A 15,495-nucleotide genomic window follows, 5' to 3' on the forward strand; every position below is an offset into this window, starting at 1 on the left:
CCATCCTTGATGTCATGAGCGTCTTCAGCCGCATGCGCTCGGGGGCTAGGAGAGATGGAGGGCGGTGGCACAAGTGCTTCGAGATTGGGCAGTGGCGGCGGTGCTAGGGCTACAGTATAGAAGTTGGAGAGGCGAATGGCAAGGGTACAACGGAAGGGATAAACTTCCTCTATTATTTATAACAGTGGCACCGTAAATACTATGCGAAGTGAAAGGTTTCTAGTTTAAAGGATCCCCAAAATATTAGGAAACCCAATTGGCAGTTGCCTTTATTTCGGGAGGAGATAAGATCTTTTTTCAGAGATGGTCACGTTGACAAAATGTTGACCCTTATACCCACCAAACTAGCCGGCTAAAGGCTCGGGGGCTGTGTGCCACATGTCCATTGACAAAAAGTTTTTTCTCCAGGTTTTAAGGGAAAAGTGATGCAAATTACAGATTGACCCTCAGCCTGATTCTTCGATTCAACCTAAGACTCGGGGGCTACTCCATATGGAGTGCGACTTTTGTCGCATTTCCATACAAATTCAAGGGTGAAGATTACAAGGTAAAAGTTCAAAAGGGGTTTGAGCACCTTCCAGCCTCATGGAAGTTTTTGAGCACCTTTGAAGATCTAACCAGATGAAGTACTCAAGGAGTATCGAGAGTAGTCGGTAGAGACTTCAAAAGTACTCGGTTTTGCTACATTTGGCTAAAAAGTACCTAGGGATTTGTCATACATACATCTATGGGCCCACCAAAAGATTTGGACAATCCCAAATATGGGGCTGGATACTGAGATGCACCTCACATGGAGACCATGGCGCAGGGTGGCATAGTCTACATGGAAAGGCAGGAGCTAGTCGAGGATTAGGAAAGTATTCGTTGTAATAAGAATAGAACTCCTCTAGTCCTATCCGACTAGTATTCTTGTAAATCTAAATCGACCTGTAACCCTACCCCCGACTATATAAGGCGAGGCAGGGACCCCCTCCAAAGCAACTCAACCCAACCAACACACAGGACGTAGGGTATTACGCTATTCAGTGGCCCGAACCTGTCTAAATCGTGTGTCTACATTTACCTTTGAGTTCCTGATCCCTACGAGCCCCACCGACCAAAACACTACCTCAGGCACCCCACTCGGTAGGTTGCCAGGTCTAAACACCGACAGACCTCGAAGCTGTGAAACTATAGTCTAGTCGGAGTAGGTCATCGCCTCGAACTCGTTACACTAATCAGCTGATCTGCCTACAGGCTGAGCGCTATCCACCGCTAGTCTCGATCCGAACCCCGACATAACATGACTAAACGGTATGTACGTATATAGATACTGTAACTTGTAGTAAACTTACTTGGTCCTTAGGGGCCGAGAGCGAGCACTCGACTCCATAAAGAACGTGCCAAAGCACCTGCAATGTACCCACGACAGGTACACCAACTTCTCGTAAAGTCTCAAACAATGTACCTGCCACAGGTACAGGGAACAGGGAGGGTCTAGAACCTCTCCCCAAGCTAGGTACTGTCATTATACCGACCGCGGCTCACTCCCGTCAAAACACGTCAAGGAATCACACACACCAAAAACTCACACAAAAGTGTACAAGGATTCCCATCACCACATCCATGGCATAGACATGCCCATCCATAACTCAACAGTAGTGTATATGGAATAAAGTAAGGTGGACTAGGTACGAGTCTGTAGCTAGTCCACTAAGTAAGTAGCAAGGAAAGCAGGATAAACCATTATCAAGGCATGGCTAACAAATTGGCTATGCATTCAATCATCAACCAAGCAACATAAATAAAGCGCTAGCAAACTAAGCATGCATTGGATCTATAGAATTGGGAGTGACATGAAACTTGTTCCATTGTTGTGGCTGTCCTCTCCTGTGTAGTCGGGGTCTTGGGAATCTTCGAGGTCATAGCTCGAGTCTAGATAGAACAAGATACGACATGTTTATAAATTATCAGCAATGCATTTATACCAAAAACTCCAAAATAGAACAACCAAATAACATCAAAATAGCTGCAATAAGCAATGATTTGATTTCTACGAATTTAGTTCAACTGATTTCATATTTTTCTGGAGCTTAAATGAATTAGTTATGAATTTTTAAAGGAAAAAAGGATATTTAAAATATTCAAATTATTTTAGAACAAAAAAATAGAAAAAGAAGGGGACACGTGTCAGCTCCAGTAGCGCCACGTGGCAGCCTGAGTTGGTGCCACGTGTTAGGAAACGTCAGCGTTGACCGTGGTCAATGGTCAGCTTTGACCTGGTCAACGTTGACCAAGTTACGGTTAACTGGGCCCACCTATCAGCAGGTGGGCCCCACAAGTCAATGCCCCCTCTGGTCAATTAGTGGGCCCCGCAAGTGCGCTCGGGCCTTGACGCATCAGTGCCACATGGCTCCATGTGGCAGCCACGTGGCAGACCTATCCTACGTGGCCCTGCCACGTGGCACACACATGGCTGTTCGGCTGGGCTGGGATCTAGTGTGCCAGCTCAGATCCTGTGTGGCCCGTGCGGTGTGGTTCAGGGTGTGGCTGCAGCGTCGGAGCGGTTGGGCGTCATTGGTGCGGTGTGGTTCAAGCAGCGCGGCGAAGGAAGGGTCAGCGCGAGTGGTATGGTGCAAGGCTGCAGCACTGCAAGTTTTGCCAAAGGCCAAGCCTTGGCCTTGCGGCGTGCGTGGAGCAGGGGCAAGGTAGCAAGGCAGTGCAAGCGGTGCGGGGTGATGTGACAAGACGGGCGTGAGGCGGCTGCAGCAACGGCTTGGCCAAAGGCCGGCTCGTGCAGCATGGCATAGCGCGGGCTGCTCATGCGTGGCATAGGGGAAAGCCCGGCCCGCAGCATGGCCGTTTCAGCGTGCAGGGCACCGGCGTTCTAGGCCCACGACAACAAACGACGACAGCTTGCTGCGGCCGCGGTCCCTACTATCAAGCGCAGCTCGATGACGGGATAGACGAGAAGAACAAGGGTTGCGGCTCAACGGCCAGGCAGGTTTGCCAAGAAAAAGGGGAGAGGCGGCGGCGCTCACGGCATGGCAGAAGTGAAGGTGCATTGGCGTGACGAAGACGGTGGCGGGCTCGCGGTACATCTTCGCATGACAGTTGCTGCTCGCAGACATCCTCAGCTCCGGCTCCTCCTACGCAGCGTGTCAGCGACGAGCGACGGCCTCGGCTACTCCCCTTTTCCTTCTCCTCCCTTCCTCTTCCCCTCTTCTCCTTCTCCTCCTCCCCTTCTTCTCCTCTCCTTTGCTCACTCGACCGACGGCGGATAGGGTTTTCTACCCTGAGTGGGATATCGAGAGGCCGGAGGTGAGGGCTTCCTTATATAGGCGCGATGGGGATAGGGTTAGGGTTCAGCGGCCGTGGGGCGCTATTGTGGAAGGCCGGTGATCATCGGCATCCACGCTCGCGGACGCGTGGCGCGCATCAGTGGTGCAAGAGCAAGGCAGGGATTTCCCTGGCTATGGGAGCTTCTGGAAGGGGGGTCACGGGCGCGCGCGGGTAGGGTTAGCGGTTTGTCGTGTAGTAGGGGAGGGCGCGCAGGTGCGAGTGCCAGCGAGGCAGCAGCAGCGTAGGCGGGTGGGTTAGAGAGGGAGGTGCCGGCGGAAGGAAGGGGTAAAGGGTGAGAGAGGGAGGTGCCGGTGAGAAAAAAAAAGGGAGAGGGGCCCCTCGTATATAGCACACGGAAGCCAGATAGACAACATGGCTTTAAAGCCTAATTACATTGTGCGGAAGCCGAAAACAGACATGCATATAGCACATTAGGCTAAAATTAGATGTCTAAATTCAACATTTCAGAATATAGATCCAACATTTTTTGAAAATAGGATCAACATTTACAAAGTGTGGATTCAACATTTTTTAGAAACGCATCAACATTTTCAAAAATACTAACTTCAACATTTGGTATGAGATGTCTCAACATTTTGAGAGAATTATTTCAACATCTCCTGCAACCTAGCTCAACATTTTGAAAAAAAGTACATACTTCTTCTTCGGCGGCGGCAGCCCGCAGCGAACGACACGATGGGGATCGACGGTGAGTGCGGGCCGCAGCGGCCAGCATGGCGAGCACGGGAACCTGGCCACCGAAGGCCGTGCAGGGCGGCTGCGGAGCACCTCGGGCCATGGTGGCCCTGGAATAGTAGCGCACACGACGGGAGTGCGTGGCCGGTGAGCTCGGTCGTGGGGGCTGCGGCCGAAGTGCACGGTCGTGAGGCGGTGCATCCGACGGATAGGGACACATACGAATCTCAAACAATGGAAATGGAAAATTTATAAGGAAAAAAATTCCAGAAGCAAGATAAGATTGGCGGGGAGAGAGGGTGTTGGCTGGCGGGCTGGGCCGCTATAGCATGCCAGCCTGCTGGGCTACGAGGTGGAGATGCGGTGGGAGAGGTAAGCGGGCCAAGCAAGTTTGGTCACGGGCCGGCCTGGTAGTTAGTTAGGTTAGTTGTTAGGTTTAGATAGGTTTTGTATTTAGTTTGAATGTTGAATTTGATTTAGAATTCAAACTCAGATAATATTTGAGATCCAAATAGCACTCATGTTTCGAAAATAATTATACTCTTTATGAGAGATTAGAGTAGTTGCCATTAATTTTTAAATAAGCACACAATTCAAACAAAAGTTATTTAAATTTTTAAAATTTCACTCAAATTAATATTACTCATTTTGAGGAATATTACATACATCTCAGAACCGGAATTTTCCAGCTTATTATGCTGAAGCTATGCACGTCATGGTCCGACATATTCTCTTGTAAGCGTCAGAATGTCGTTGAATCATTACATAGTACCAAATTTCCCTAGTTCTCTTGGCATGTACGCATGCCGGATGGTTAACGCATCACAAGATGTATCAACGCAGTGTTGAACTTGTCAATTTGGAAGACTTTTGCCTGCCCTGAACCTTAACACTGGATGTTTTGTTGAGTCTTTATGCAAAATATCAATTCTCTGACGCATGTACTCCACCTTAATCATGTCTTTGTCACCAGATATTTGGGTGAGCTCACGTTGGAATATGTCCGGACAGGTATGCAGAAGCAAAATCTTGGAGTCCCCCGAAGCTTTCTATCATCTGGATGTTCAAGCGGTGAAGCCTGAGACACATCGGATAATATCCATCGTTCACAAACAATTGAGCTGAGCCACTATTGAGTATCAACAACATTTTCACAGAAGATAGGGCACAATAATACACCACCAGCATCATATCAAGTAAGTGACCTGTATTTTTGCAAATTGAACATATGAGATGTTACTGGCACAATAAGATCTGATAGGAAAAAATCATTTATAGATTTCAAAACATCAAAACTTCAATGGAAACTGCATGGTCTTCTAAGCATACCTAAGTTCCTCATATTCAAACTATGCTTCTTCAGTAATATCAGCTACTTCTGTCTGAAAAGATGGTAACCATATCTCAATACGACTTCCTCCAGTGCCTATAACTGCATCAGGCCTTCGAGGTGATATCACACGCAAAACACATCCATAATTCTCAAGTATCTCACGCGCAACAGTTAGTCCTGCAATGAAGTTCCAAGTCATGTTATCTTCAAGCATATCATCCGCAAGAAGGTCTGATCCAAATGGGGCCAGGGAGCGCATCTGAGTCTGCAAGGGTCAAATAAGGGAATTAGGAAAATCAATCAACTTTAGTGACGAACCAGACAAACTGTGAAATGTGAGGGTCATTACATAGTTCGAAATTAAAGCAATACAGATTTCACCATGATTCATGGTTTAATTGAAGTAGCATCACCAGTTTCAGGCAAGCAGGCATGATATGATAGGAAGATGCAGAGGAAGCAGAAAGAGCAGAAGCAGCAGCAGCAGTGATCCAGGGATAATACAACGATTAGTTATCACACTTTAGCTTTCCTTAACTAAGAGATCAAGTTGTTGCTTTCCTTTTCTATAGTATGGGGTCCTTACGAGTCAAGCATGTAACAGAATTAGAAAGCCTCTGTTATGTATCTATCCCCCCAGGGTCATCGCTCACTTGGACAGCAGCACTCTTCCAATTTCATGTGCACCTTCTTATTCTAGTGCTGCTCTTCTACAAGTTGTTAAATATTTATTTGAGTAAAATACACCAGCGGCCCTTAAACTTGTCTCGAGGTGCCACTTAGGTCTACAAACTCTCAAAATCGAAATCTGGCACTCCGAACTTGTTAAGTTGTGCCACTTATGTCTATACCCCTTCAAAATATGTAAAAAAGCCCTTGATTTTTATCTTCTTCTACCTCTACATCCTCATCCTCATCTCCTTCTCCTCTCTCTTGCAATGTGCAGCCGTTGACCGGCGCTTACCTCGCCGGCGACAAGGATTCCGGCCTGGGAGCCTGGCTGCACATGCCCCCCGCCGCTGGTTACGAGTGCCCCTCGTGCCCGACTGCGAGCGCCCAAAAGGAGCCCGAGGTCCTCCCTTCGCCGTTGGTGGTCGACACCGCTTGGCCGCGAGCACCGCTTGTGTTGGGCCCCGCGCGCACCTCGCGTCCGGCCACGAGCCCGGTCGCACGTGCCCCACGCCGCTGGCCACGAGCGCACCTCATGCTCGGCTGTAAGCGACCGCTGCCGGCCCTCTTTCTCCCTCCAAATCAAGCAACGCCCGCTGCCGGCTTCGATTCGATGATGCTCGAGCTTCGATTCAAGGCCAAGGATCATGCTTGCCACACAGCCCACGCCCCAGCGCATCGCGAAGGAGCAGCGGCCGCACCATCGTCACCCTCGCCGCTCGCCGCGCACCCAACGCTGCCAGCTCCCCACCGCTGCCACAGGGCGCCCAACGCTGCCAGCTCACCACCGCTGCCGCATGCCTGCGCTCGCAGTCGCCATGACCCTGCCGCCCTGCGCGGGGGCCTCATGGCCACCAGCAGCAGCGCAGGGGTGCGGTCGCGTGCAGCAACCGGGGGAACGGCAGTGGCGGCGGGGCATAGCGCGGGGGGCGCGCGGCCGCCTGTAGCGACCGACCGGGGGCGGTGGCGCTGAGAGAGGAGAGGAAGATAAGGAGAATGCAGAGAAGATAAAAATCAAGGGATTTTTTTGCATATTTTGAAGGGGTATGGACCTAAGTGGCACAACTTAACAAGTTCGGGATGCCAGATTTCGATTTTGAGAGTTCGTGGACCTAAATGGCACCTCGAGACAAGTTTAAGGGCCCGCTGGTGTATTTTACTCTATTTATTTTTATGAACATTTCCAGGTCATGCACCTACTTGCTGTAACTGTTATACATAATTACATATGGCTCAACTCCGTCATGTTTGCACTCTCACCAACTTTGCACCGAAACTACAGATTTCCACATGCTAAGTTAAACAAAGTTCAGAGTTCACCTGAAAATTGAAACGAACATTCCTTTGCTAAGCAAGAAATTCATAGAGACAATTTGGATGGCACACTCCTGTACCGATAAACCAAATGACTTAACAATTCCACACAACATAACTCAGACAGTTGCTAAAAACTTCTACCAGTTAGAAACATGTTTATTAGAAGTTTAGAACATGCAGACTAATGCTCTAGTAGTATCAGTCTGCTCTAGCAGTATCAGTATGACAATCAAGCAGGTGCATTTTTTCTTCACGAGTTTTAGATTTAATAACAAAAGAATAAACTGTATTACTGCTAAAATCTGTATCTTCTCTTACCATGTATTGCATGTCAGGCCCATCATCATCAATGACCACGAGAGTACCTCCTGCAGGTGCTTCACCTGCATATATTTGAACTCTTCCACCATGCTGTGTACGTAGAAGAGATCCTTCTATCAGATTACTCAAGGCTTGTCTCAAAGCAGATTCCTCAACAGCAACATGAAGTGGATTTGAAATTCCAGTTATATCTAATGTGCGTTGCTGCTTATAAGCAAGTGGTAACGCTCCTGCAACTAAATCTTTCAGCACATCGCAGAGATCACATGGTCTGCCTGACAACAAAAAGATAATAATAACTGACACATACTATAACATTGAAGTCAGGTAAAGCATATCGGAATTCTCAACAAACAAATTGTAGGTGCAACAGAGACAGAGTTAATGTAGAAAAATAATCTTGGCCTAGGCCCAAATAAAAGCATTTCACGCCAAGCAACCATGCAGAGCTAGAAATGTACAATTCATTACCCTATCATGAAGGAAAAAGACTAAATCTAGGTCCCATTTGGAAGAAGAGAACCATGTTCCTACAGAAATGTAATATACCTATAACTCTGTGTGTGTATGTGCATGCCCACTTGCCCAGGCCCCAATTCCAAGATATCCATCATGCCCACCTGATTCGATATTGCAGCACCTTAACCCAAAAATAAAAAATAAATCAACCTTTCCCAAGCCTATGCAAACTGCCGAGACCTCGGCATTTTTATTCAGCTGTATGTCATACATCGTCACCTCACAACTTAGCATGTGCCGCGTCCTGATTAGCTCCTTCCATGCCATTTTGAACCACTAGATGTTTCCCAGTCTCCACCTCCTCCAGTCCCACATCTACAGGTTTCCTCCTACTCCCAAGTTTATTTCTTTTTGTACTATTTCGCTCAGTCCATTGGTCTGGAGCTAGTCTGAGCATTGATCATTTAACTTTGGAGATTTCTTTAGGCATGACTTTGTTACTGGATGTGAATTGGAACTGTTGGGGAATCGGCCATGGATCACGGGCCCAGGGGACCGTGGATTTCGGCAGTTCTCCGGGATCAACAGGGTCCCTCCGAACTCGGGTGGAGGCAAGGGGTACTCCCCACCAACCACCCCACACACGTTGTTTCAGCAGGTCGCACCATCTGATAGATGAGGGCCCCCCGGAAGGCTCGGCGTCCCTCCGGGTCCAGAGGAGGACTCCTGAAAACCTCACTCCCGTTCGGGAGGCATACACTCCTGGAGGTGCAGGAGTGAAGAACAAGGCTCCACCACCGCAGCAGCCCAGGGAGTGGGGCCCCACACCACGTGGCCTCCATGTGTAAAGGGCGCACCAGCGTCAGCCCTAGGTATGAAGCTGCCATGTTGGCCCTAACTACAGAGGATCTCCGTACTCCAAAGGGGGTTTTGACCTTACTTCCCCCAGAGGTGGTTCCACACCAGGCCCGATCCCACAGGCGCCGTACCGGGGGCATGTAGGTCTTTTACCTGAAAAAGTCCCGCCCCCTGAGGCTATAAATAGAGGGGTGCAGGGCTTAACCAAGGCACAACATCCTAGCCACTCAGTCCCCTAGAAGGTCTTCTGGACAAGTGCCTTGCCCAAGAGCCACCTTCTACTGTTTGGGCTTTTTGTAACCACCAACAGGAACCTGTGTCTTCCTTCAAGGCGATGCTTTCTTAATGGCTTTGACTCAGCAGTATGCCATTGATTGGGCTGGAAAGTGATCAGCCAAGAGTCATCAGGAGGAACTGGGTGGACTTGTACTTAGCAGGTATTGCTGACCTGGTAAAAAGAAAGTTGCCATAAACGTGGCTGTTGAGAGTTGTGATGTTCTTTTTGCTTATTGTCTGTTGCGGAACCATGCACAGCGGTTAGCTCACATTCGTGTGCATAACTACCGACAGCAAATAGTATCTTGTCATTTCAACCTATTTTAACCAAGTTTGTGACAAAACATTGTACTTCCTCCGACCACAAATATATGTCCATCTAGATTTGTCCTAAATCAAACATTTTTTAAAACTTTGACATCAATATCTAATTAGATTAACGACACAAGATTGACACTTAGATTCATCATAAGAAACACTTTCATAATATATAACTTTTCATTTAAGATAATATATTTTTATAGATATTGCTAGTCAAAGTAAAAAAGTTTGACTTAGGACAAACCTAGATGGACTTACATTGTGATAAGAGGAAGTAGGTTACACAAAGACCTACTTGTACTAACCTCAGTAGTTGTGCAATTTATTCTGAAAATTATAGATTTGATAATGCGAAAGAGGGGGCACTATGCACCGAATGTAGGTTTTTAATCTACATCGGTCATTACTACCATTTTTCAAACAGAAAATCGATGCTTGAGCAAATGAAGAACTTAAAAAGAGCTAATTTAATATGAACAACATAATAAAAATGAAAGGTAAACATCAAAAGCTCACAAATATCTTGGCAGTGTACAACAAAGAAAAGTATTACCTAGCATCTTGGTGCTGAAGAGGTACCAGCCATAGAGGTGGCATAGGCATTACCATGTCATCCTTATCAGAATTCAGAGCCAACACTGGATCTACGTTTTGTGAATCATTGCCATGTACTGATCCATAATCTGATAAAGCTCTTGAAGGATGCGGTGACCCCTGAATTTTCTTTAAAGTCTCTTCACTGCTTCTGACTATGTTTGCCTATTCAGATGAAATATGATAATTTAGCTGAATAGGGAATATATGATAAAAAAAATGGAATCTATGATGCCTTGTAGCTCTTAGATAAAATGTAGATGGTCAATATATGAGTTATAAATCAAGGGATTTTACAATAAGTTGACACATTGTCAGAATAAGGCCAGTTTTTTCTTATACTTTTGAGGATTATCTATTCTAAAGTTCATTTCATGAAAACGAGGTATTTCACCGAATATCATATTTTTTTTGGATGAAAGAAGATCATCTTCATAAAGAAAAAGAACACTTCTGTGGTGCCAGAGGTATCCAATTCAGTGTGTCGAACCAATTTTTTTTTTCTGAACAATTTTTTTATTTCTTTTTTTCTGAAACGCTAAGAAATAAATATATGCTTCATTTCTTTTTTGAAACGATTTGTTTTAGTTCTTAGCATTTCAACTAGGAAACTAATCTGGTGAGGGAACCGTCCTCATCTATAGTTACACCCTTCTAAGAGAAACCAGAATTCAAGAGGTCTTGTGAAGGCATTCCTGTAGACATCCTGGGGAGATTTAAAGTGTATGTGTAATCCTTGATATCCATCTGAAGCCTACTAGAGCATCTCCAACAATTCATATCAGCTAGCTATAAAGGAGCAAGCTATAAGGGAGTCCATGCCAGATATTTTTTTACCTACATGGAGGAGAGGTAAAATCTAGCTACTAATAGTACTAGGTCTTTCAAAGCTAGTTAGACAGATTAGTAAAAAAAATACTACATGGGAGACCCATGTCAACTTTGGAGACTATGTCAGAGCTAGACTACTGGAGAGATGCTGTCTTTTGTGCTGTCCTTAACATGAGGTGGAGAGGATATGGCAGAGAAACATCTAGCTCTGCTGCTGGGGATTCTCTTTACATTGTACTTTTTTTTTTGCGAAGACTCTTTACATTTACTTGCTAGTTTGTAGATAAGAATTCCAACCCAAAGGAAAAGAAGAAAAATACAAATGAGACATTTGAGTAGAACCACAAGATTTTGCTAGCAACAATAAACTTTAAACACCACCTTAGTCAGATATACAGCCTCTTGAATTTGTTGCAAAGCATCTTTCAAGTGGTCACCTTGGATGAGAATATCTTCAATAATATCATAAGGAATCTATAAAGGAAGAAAGCATTAGACTAACCCGAAAAATGCATGTGACAAGCTAAAAAATGCCTTTTGTCAGAAGAAACAATTTAAAATAAATTTAGAGACCTCAGTTCTCTTCATATGAACGGATAACATCTTTGCAAGTGTTTGTATATTAGAGAGGGGGCCCCGAATCTGCAAATGATTTTTTTAAATGGAGAAATATCTACGTAAATTTTCAAATCAATATTTCATGAGGATATGGAACTCACCTGTTCTACTAGGCCACTCATTCTGACATTGTTTTGCCAGGAAGTTTGTTGAACCAGATATGCTTTCTGCAGAGAATGGTGAGGTTATGTACGAAATAAGAATTCTTATCGCGCTTGAGGACATGAAGAGAAGCAATCAAGATCTAAGATTGCCCTCGATAGCTCAGTTTCTCGAGAACAAATTGATGAACACATGATTTATGTGAATAAAAATGGACATCTGAATATCTGATATGTGTCCATGATATAAAGAAAGCGATACATCATAACTGCACTGCAAATTGCTTGTCTTGCATGATGGAAAAATGAATGAAAGAATGAGTACAAGCATCGCTTTGCAGCTACAGAGCCTACCTGAACAAGTCTGTTTATTATTGATTAAAAAATTTGGCAGCTCCTTCTCTGTTTCAAGTACGAGTAAATAAATCTCTGGGATCCATCTAATGGTTATTTATATGTTTTTTCTCAAATCTTAACATATAAAAGTACTATGACTTTGCATGTATCTGTCATGGGCAGCAGGTTGGACCAACTGGGCCTATTGGGCCAGATCCAATAGGATTAGGGCAGTCCCAACCTTCCAACTAGGATGGTTTCTATAGCTTTAATTGCATTGCCACATATAACTTTTAGCTTATGTGGCACTGGATTAAATAAGAGAGAGAATGAGTAGAGGAAGAAACTGGGTCTCATGCAAGGCCCAGTTTCAACACGAGAACCTATGCATAGACACTACTAAATTTTCCATTAGGAGATGGTAGTGTCTTCATGATAAATAAAGAACCAACATGATTGGTTGATAGAAGGGATGATGAATTTATTAAGGATCCACACCAAGAAATTATGGGTTGTAGAGTGTAGTTTCTAAAGTAGTGTCTTGCTTATGTGGCAATATGGACACTACCGACAGACACTGGGTTGGGACTGCCCTTAGGGTTAGAGATAGGATTAGATATCTTATTTAGGGATCATGTAAGCCTCTCCATACAAAGATTGATAGGGTTAGAGATAGGCACCAGCCGCACCACAAGGGCAGGGATAGAAGGGGATTGGGACAATAGATTGATAATTTGATATTCTATTTGCTTGCCTTTACTGACAGGCTTACTTGACATGACACTAAGCAATATACCTAATCCTATCTCTAACCCTAACCCTAACGGATCTGGCCCAATAGGCCCAGTTGGTCCAGCCAACTGCCCATGATAGTATCACCAGTGGTAATTGTTAAATATTATCTGAAAAAAATGAAAAAATTACCTGATCCATAACATAAGCCATTGCCAAAGTTCGAGAAATCATAAGAGCAGTATTCTTCCATTCATTAACAAGTTGTGAATAATTATTTGCCTGATCACCAGAAGTTTGAACATCCCATGCTTTAAATTTAGTATGTGGAGTTATCTCAGATGATTTGTCCATGGATGTACTGGATGGTAACTGAATATCGGCAGTATGAAAATTAATGGCACGTCCACCATGTAGTTCTGGAAGCTCTGCAACAAGGAAGCCAACAACAAAGGGATGTTTCACCATCGGAAGAACTATAGCTCCAAATTCTGTTACGACTTCCATCTGCAGTATATGTGTGACACAATTATGACGAAAATAAGACGAGTAGAAGCACAGAACAACTCTTCTTGTTCTTTAGGGCACCTACTAACCATGGTTTCTATAACTGGAAGGGAAAGCAAAACAGCCTCACGATAGGTTCATAGGGTCAGAAGGTAGTTTGAGGGAGTGATCAGTGTGAATCATCAAAGCTAGAAAATCTGTTTGTCAAATTAATCAAAAGGGTAATAATTAGTGGCCTACTATGAAAGGTATTATAGAGGAAAAGCCTCAGAACCCAAAGTTCCTATTTTACTCGATTACCCACACGTCAATTTTTGGTAAATTTAACCCCCAAGAGTATTTTTATTGTGCCAAACCACCCATTGAGCATTTTTCTCATTTCCTTGTCAATTCATTGTGAATCTATATCAATAGGTTAAAAATAGATTTCTAAGCATCCGATCTCATGGCACTCCTAGGTCTTAGCAAAGAATCCTAAGCAATGCTTAAGAGATTAATGTGGTTGGAGGGTGTTTTACATGATGATACAAAGTTTTAATGAAATAAAATGAGACTGCACAGTACAAGAAACAGACAGCGGTTCAATTAGAAGAAATAAAAATTGGTGCCTGCTCCAGTTTTGTCCAACCAAAATATGTGCAATTGAACATTATAAATCAGTTGCAAACTTAGTTGATCTGGCTGATTTTAGACTGAACCACACTAAACCCGGACTCATTGAAATGGAAGGCAAGTAAAAATAATACTTAATAATATGTTGAGATGTTATGCTACATAGAAATAATACTTAGTAATTTTCATATGAACCACCAAGTAGAACAATGAACTGGTGGTCAAACCATTGAACCAGCATCCACACTATATCAACTACACTGTTCAAATTTTCATACCTTGGATGTAAGAGGCTAACTACAAATGAGATTGATTACAAATGGTTTGATTAGGGTTTTGCTCCCTTTGCTCGCCACTAAAGTAAAACATCAACATCTCAAACCAGAGCAGCGCAGCTGCTAGTTGCGATTATAAGTAGTTGAACCCGCAATCTGGTGAGGTTGTAAAACCACGCTTCAGGAAAGACAATGGACCAAATACCTGTTGTTTTACTAGAAAAGCTTCTGCAGCTCTTAGTCCAGCTGATATAGAAAAATTACCAACTAGGACAACAGTATCCCTTTCAGGAACATTATTAATTCCAGGATATAAAGCCACACGGCGTAGTTCCAGCTGATCCATAATATAACTCCCAGCAGGTCTCACATATACCTTTAAAATACATAGTAATAACAGAGATGAATATTGATCATGGATGCTAGACTGGAAAATAATCAAAGGTATTATTATTCAAAATCAACACGAAATTAACAATTTAAGCTATGGTGTAGCTATTAATGCACAACAATTCATTAGTCTTTCGTAAATCAAATTTGATCATATTTCTTAGTCTTTCGCAAACTGTATTATGTACCTGTCAATCTTTAAATAGGTTCCAGTAGTTGGCAGCTAATGTTGTGCAAACTGCACGCGAAACGTTTCATTCACAAGCTAAATTGCGCATAGGTCGGGGCTTACAGAGAGTACGGCATCGCGTGACACGACCACCCGGAACATCTCAAGCTGCTCCGCGCAGAGCCGGCGAAAGTCGGCGCTCGGCTCCGCCAGGTCGCCGTCCTCGCGGTGCGGCCCCGCCTCCCCCGTCTCCCCAAGCCGCACGCGCCTGAACCGCACGGGCGACGCGTTCGAAGCCCGGCGGATGGCGGCCGCCACCGCCGCCGCCGACGCGGGGCCCAGGTCCTCCTCCTCCTCGCCGCCCTCCCCCTCCCCTGCCCCTTCCTCCTCCGCCGGTGACGCGACGTGCCGTAGTGGCGAGTGGGCGCAGGCGCAGGCGCGCCGAGCGAGTAGCCCGCATGGGAGAGGGATTAGGGTTGGACTGGAAGCGGATGTTTTGGGGTGGTGGGCAGCCGGGGAGCACGGGCGGCGAAGGTGGAGGGGGGCGTTAAGGATCATGGTCAGCCGGCCGGCCGCCGGCGGTTTGTAGTGAGCGCCACTGCTAAAGCTAGCTCCTGGCTCAAGGTCAGAGCTTGGCTGTAGTGTGGCTGAGAGCCTTGTGGTCTTTGCGGACAGACGCCGGTGGGGCATTATCTCCTTCCACTCAGAATAAATACTAAGCCCTAAATCCTGATTACAATTTTTAAATCACCAGTAGAA

The 15,495-nt window shown here is 45.1% G+C and overlaps 1 protein-coding gene across 4 annotated transcripts; it reads right to left on the bottom strand.

The window, feature by feature from the left end:
• Positions 1-4,609: 4,609 nt before the first annotated feature.
• Positions 4,610-15,423, bottom strand: LOC117848408 (chloroplast sensor kinase, chloroplastic). Of its 4 annotated transcripts, XM_034729810.2 has the most exons (10): positions 14,860-15,420; positions 14,383-14,553; positions 12,976-13,290; positions 11,716-11,781; positions 11,570-11,638; positions 11,378-11,470; positions 10,125-10,330; positions 7,655-7,928; positions 5,347-5,615; positions 4,610-5,222 (listed from the first exon to the last, which is right to left on the bottom strand). In XM_034729810.2, the coding sequence occupies exons 1-9, from the start codon at positions 15,292-15,294 to the stop codon at positions 5,367-5,369; spliced, it is 1,878 nt and encodes a 625-aa protein (XP_034585701.1). In that variant the 5' UTR covers positions 15,295-15,420; the 3' UTR covers positions 4,610-5,222; positions 5,347-5,366. The 4 variants fall into 4 exon arrangements, with proteins under 4 accessions (XP_034585701.1, XP_034585702.1, XP_072148942.1 ...); XM_034729811.2 differs by lacking the exon at positions 11,570-11,638; XM_072292841.1 differs by lacking the exons at positions 4,610-5,222; positions 5,347-5,615 and having other exon boundaries at positions 7,785-7,932; positions 14,860-15,422.
• Between the last annotated feature and the right edge of the window lie 72 nt (positions 15,424-15,495).

The sequence above is a fragment of the Setaria viridis genome, chromosome 3 (assembly GCF_005286985.2).
Source record: "Setaria viridis chromosome 3, Setaria_viridis_v4.0, whole genome shotgun sequence".
Classification (NCBI taxonomy): domain Eukaryota; kingdom Viridiplantae; phylum Streptophyta; class Magnoliopsida; order Poales; family Poaceae; genus Setaria; species Setaria viridis.

Excerpts from the sequence above, each read along its gene's own strand:
- LOC117848408 (XM_034729810.2), bottom strand. The coding sequence starts at position 15,294 with ATGATCCTTAACGCCCCCCTCCACCTTCGCCGCCCGTGCTCCCCGGCT. Across the intron at positions 13,291-14,382 it reads CTTTTCTAGTAAAACAACAG|ATGGAAGTCGTAACAGAATT; the intron begins GTATTTGGTCCA and ends CATATACTGCAG. Across the intron at positions 11,782-12,975 it reads TGGCTTATGTTATGGATCAG|AAAGCATATCTGGTTCAACA; the intron begins GTAATTTTTTCA and ends CATTCTCTGCAG.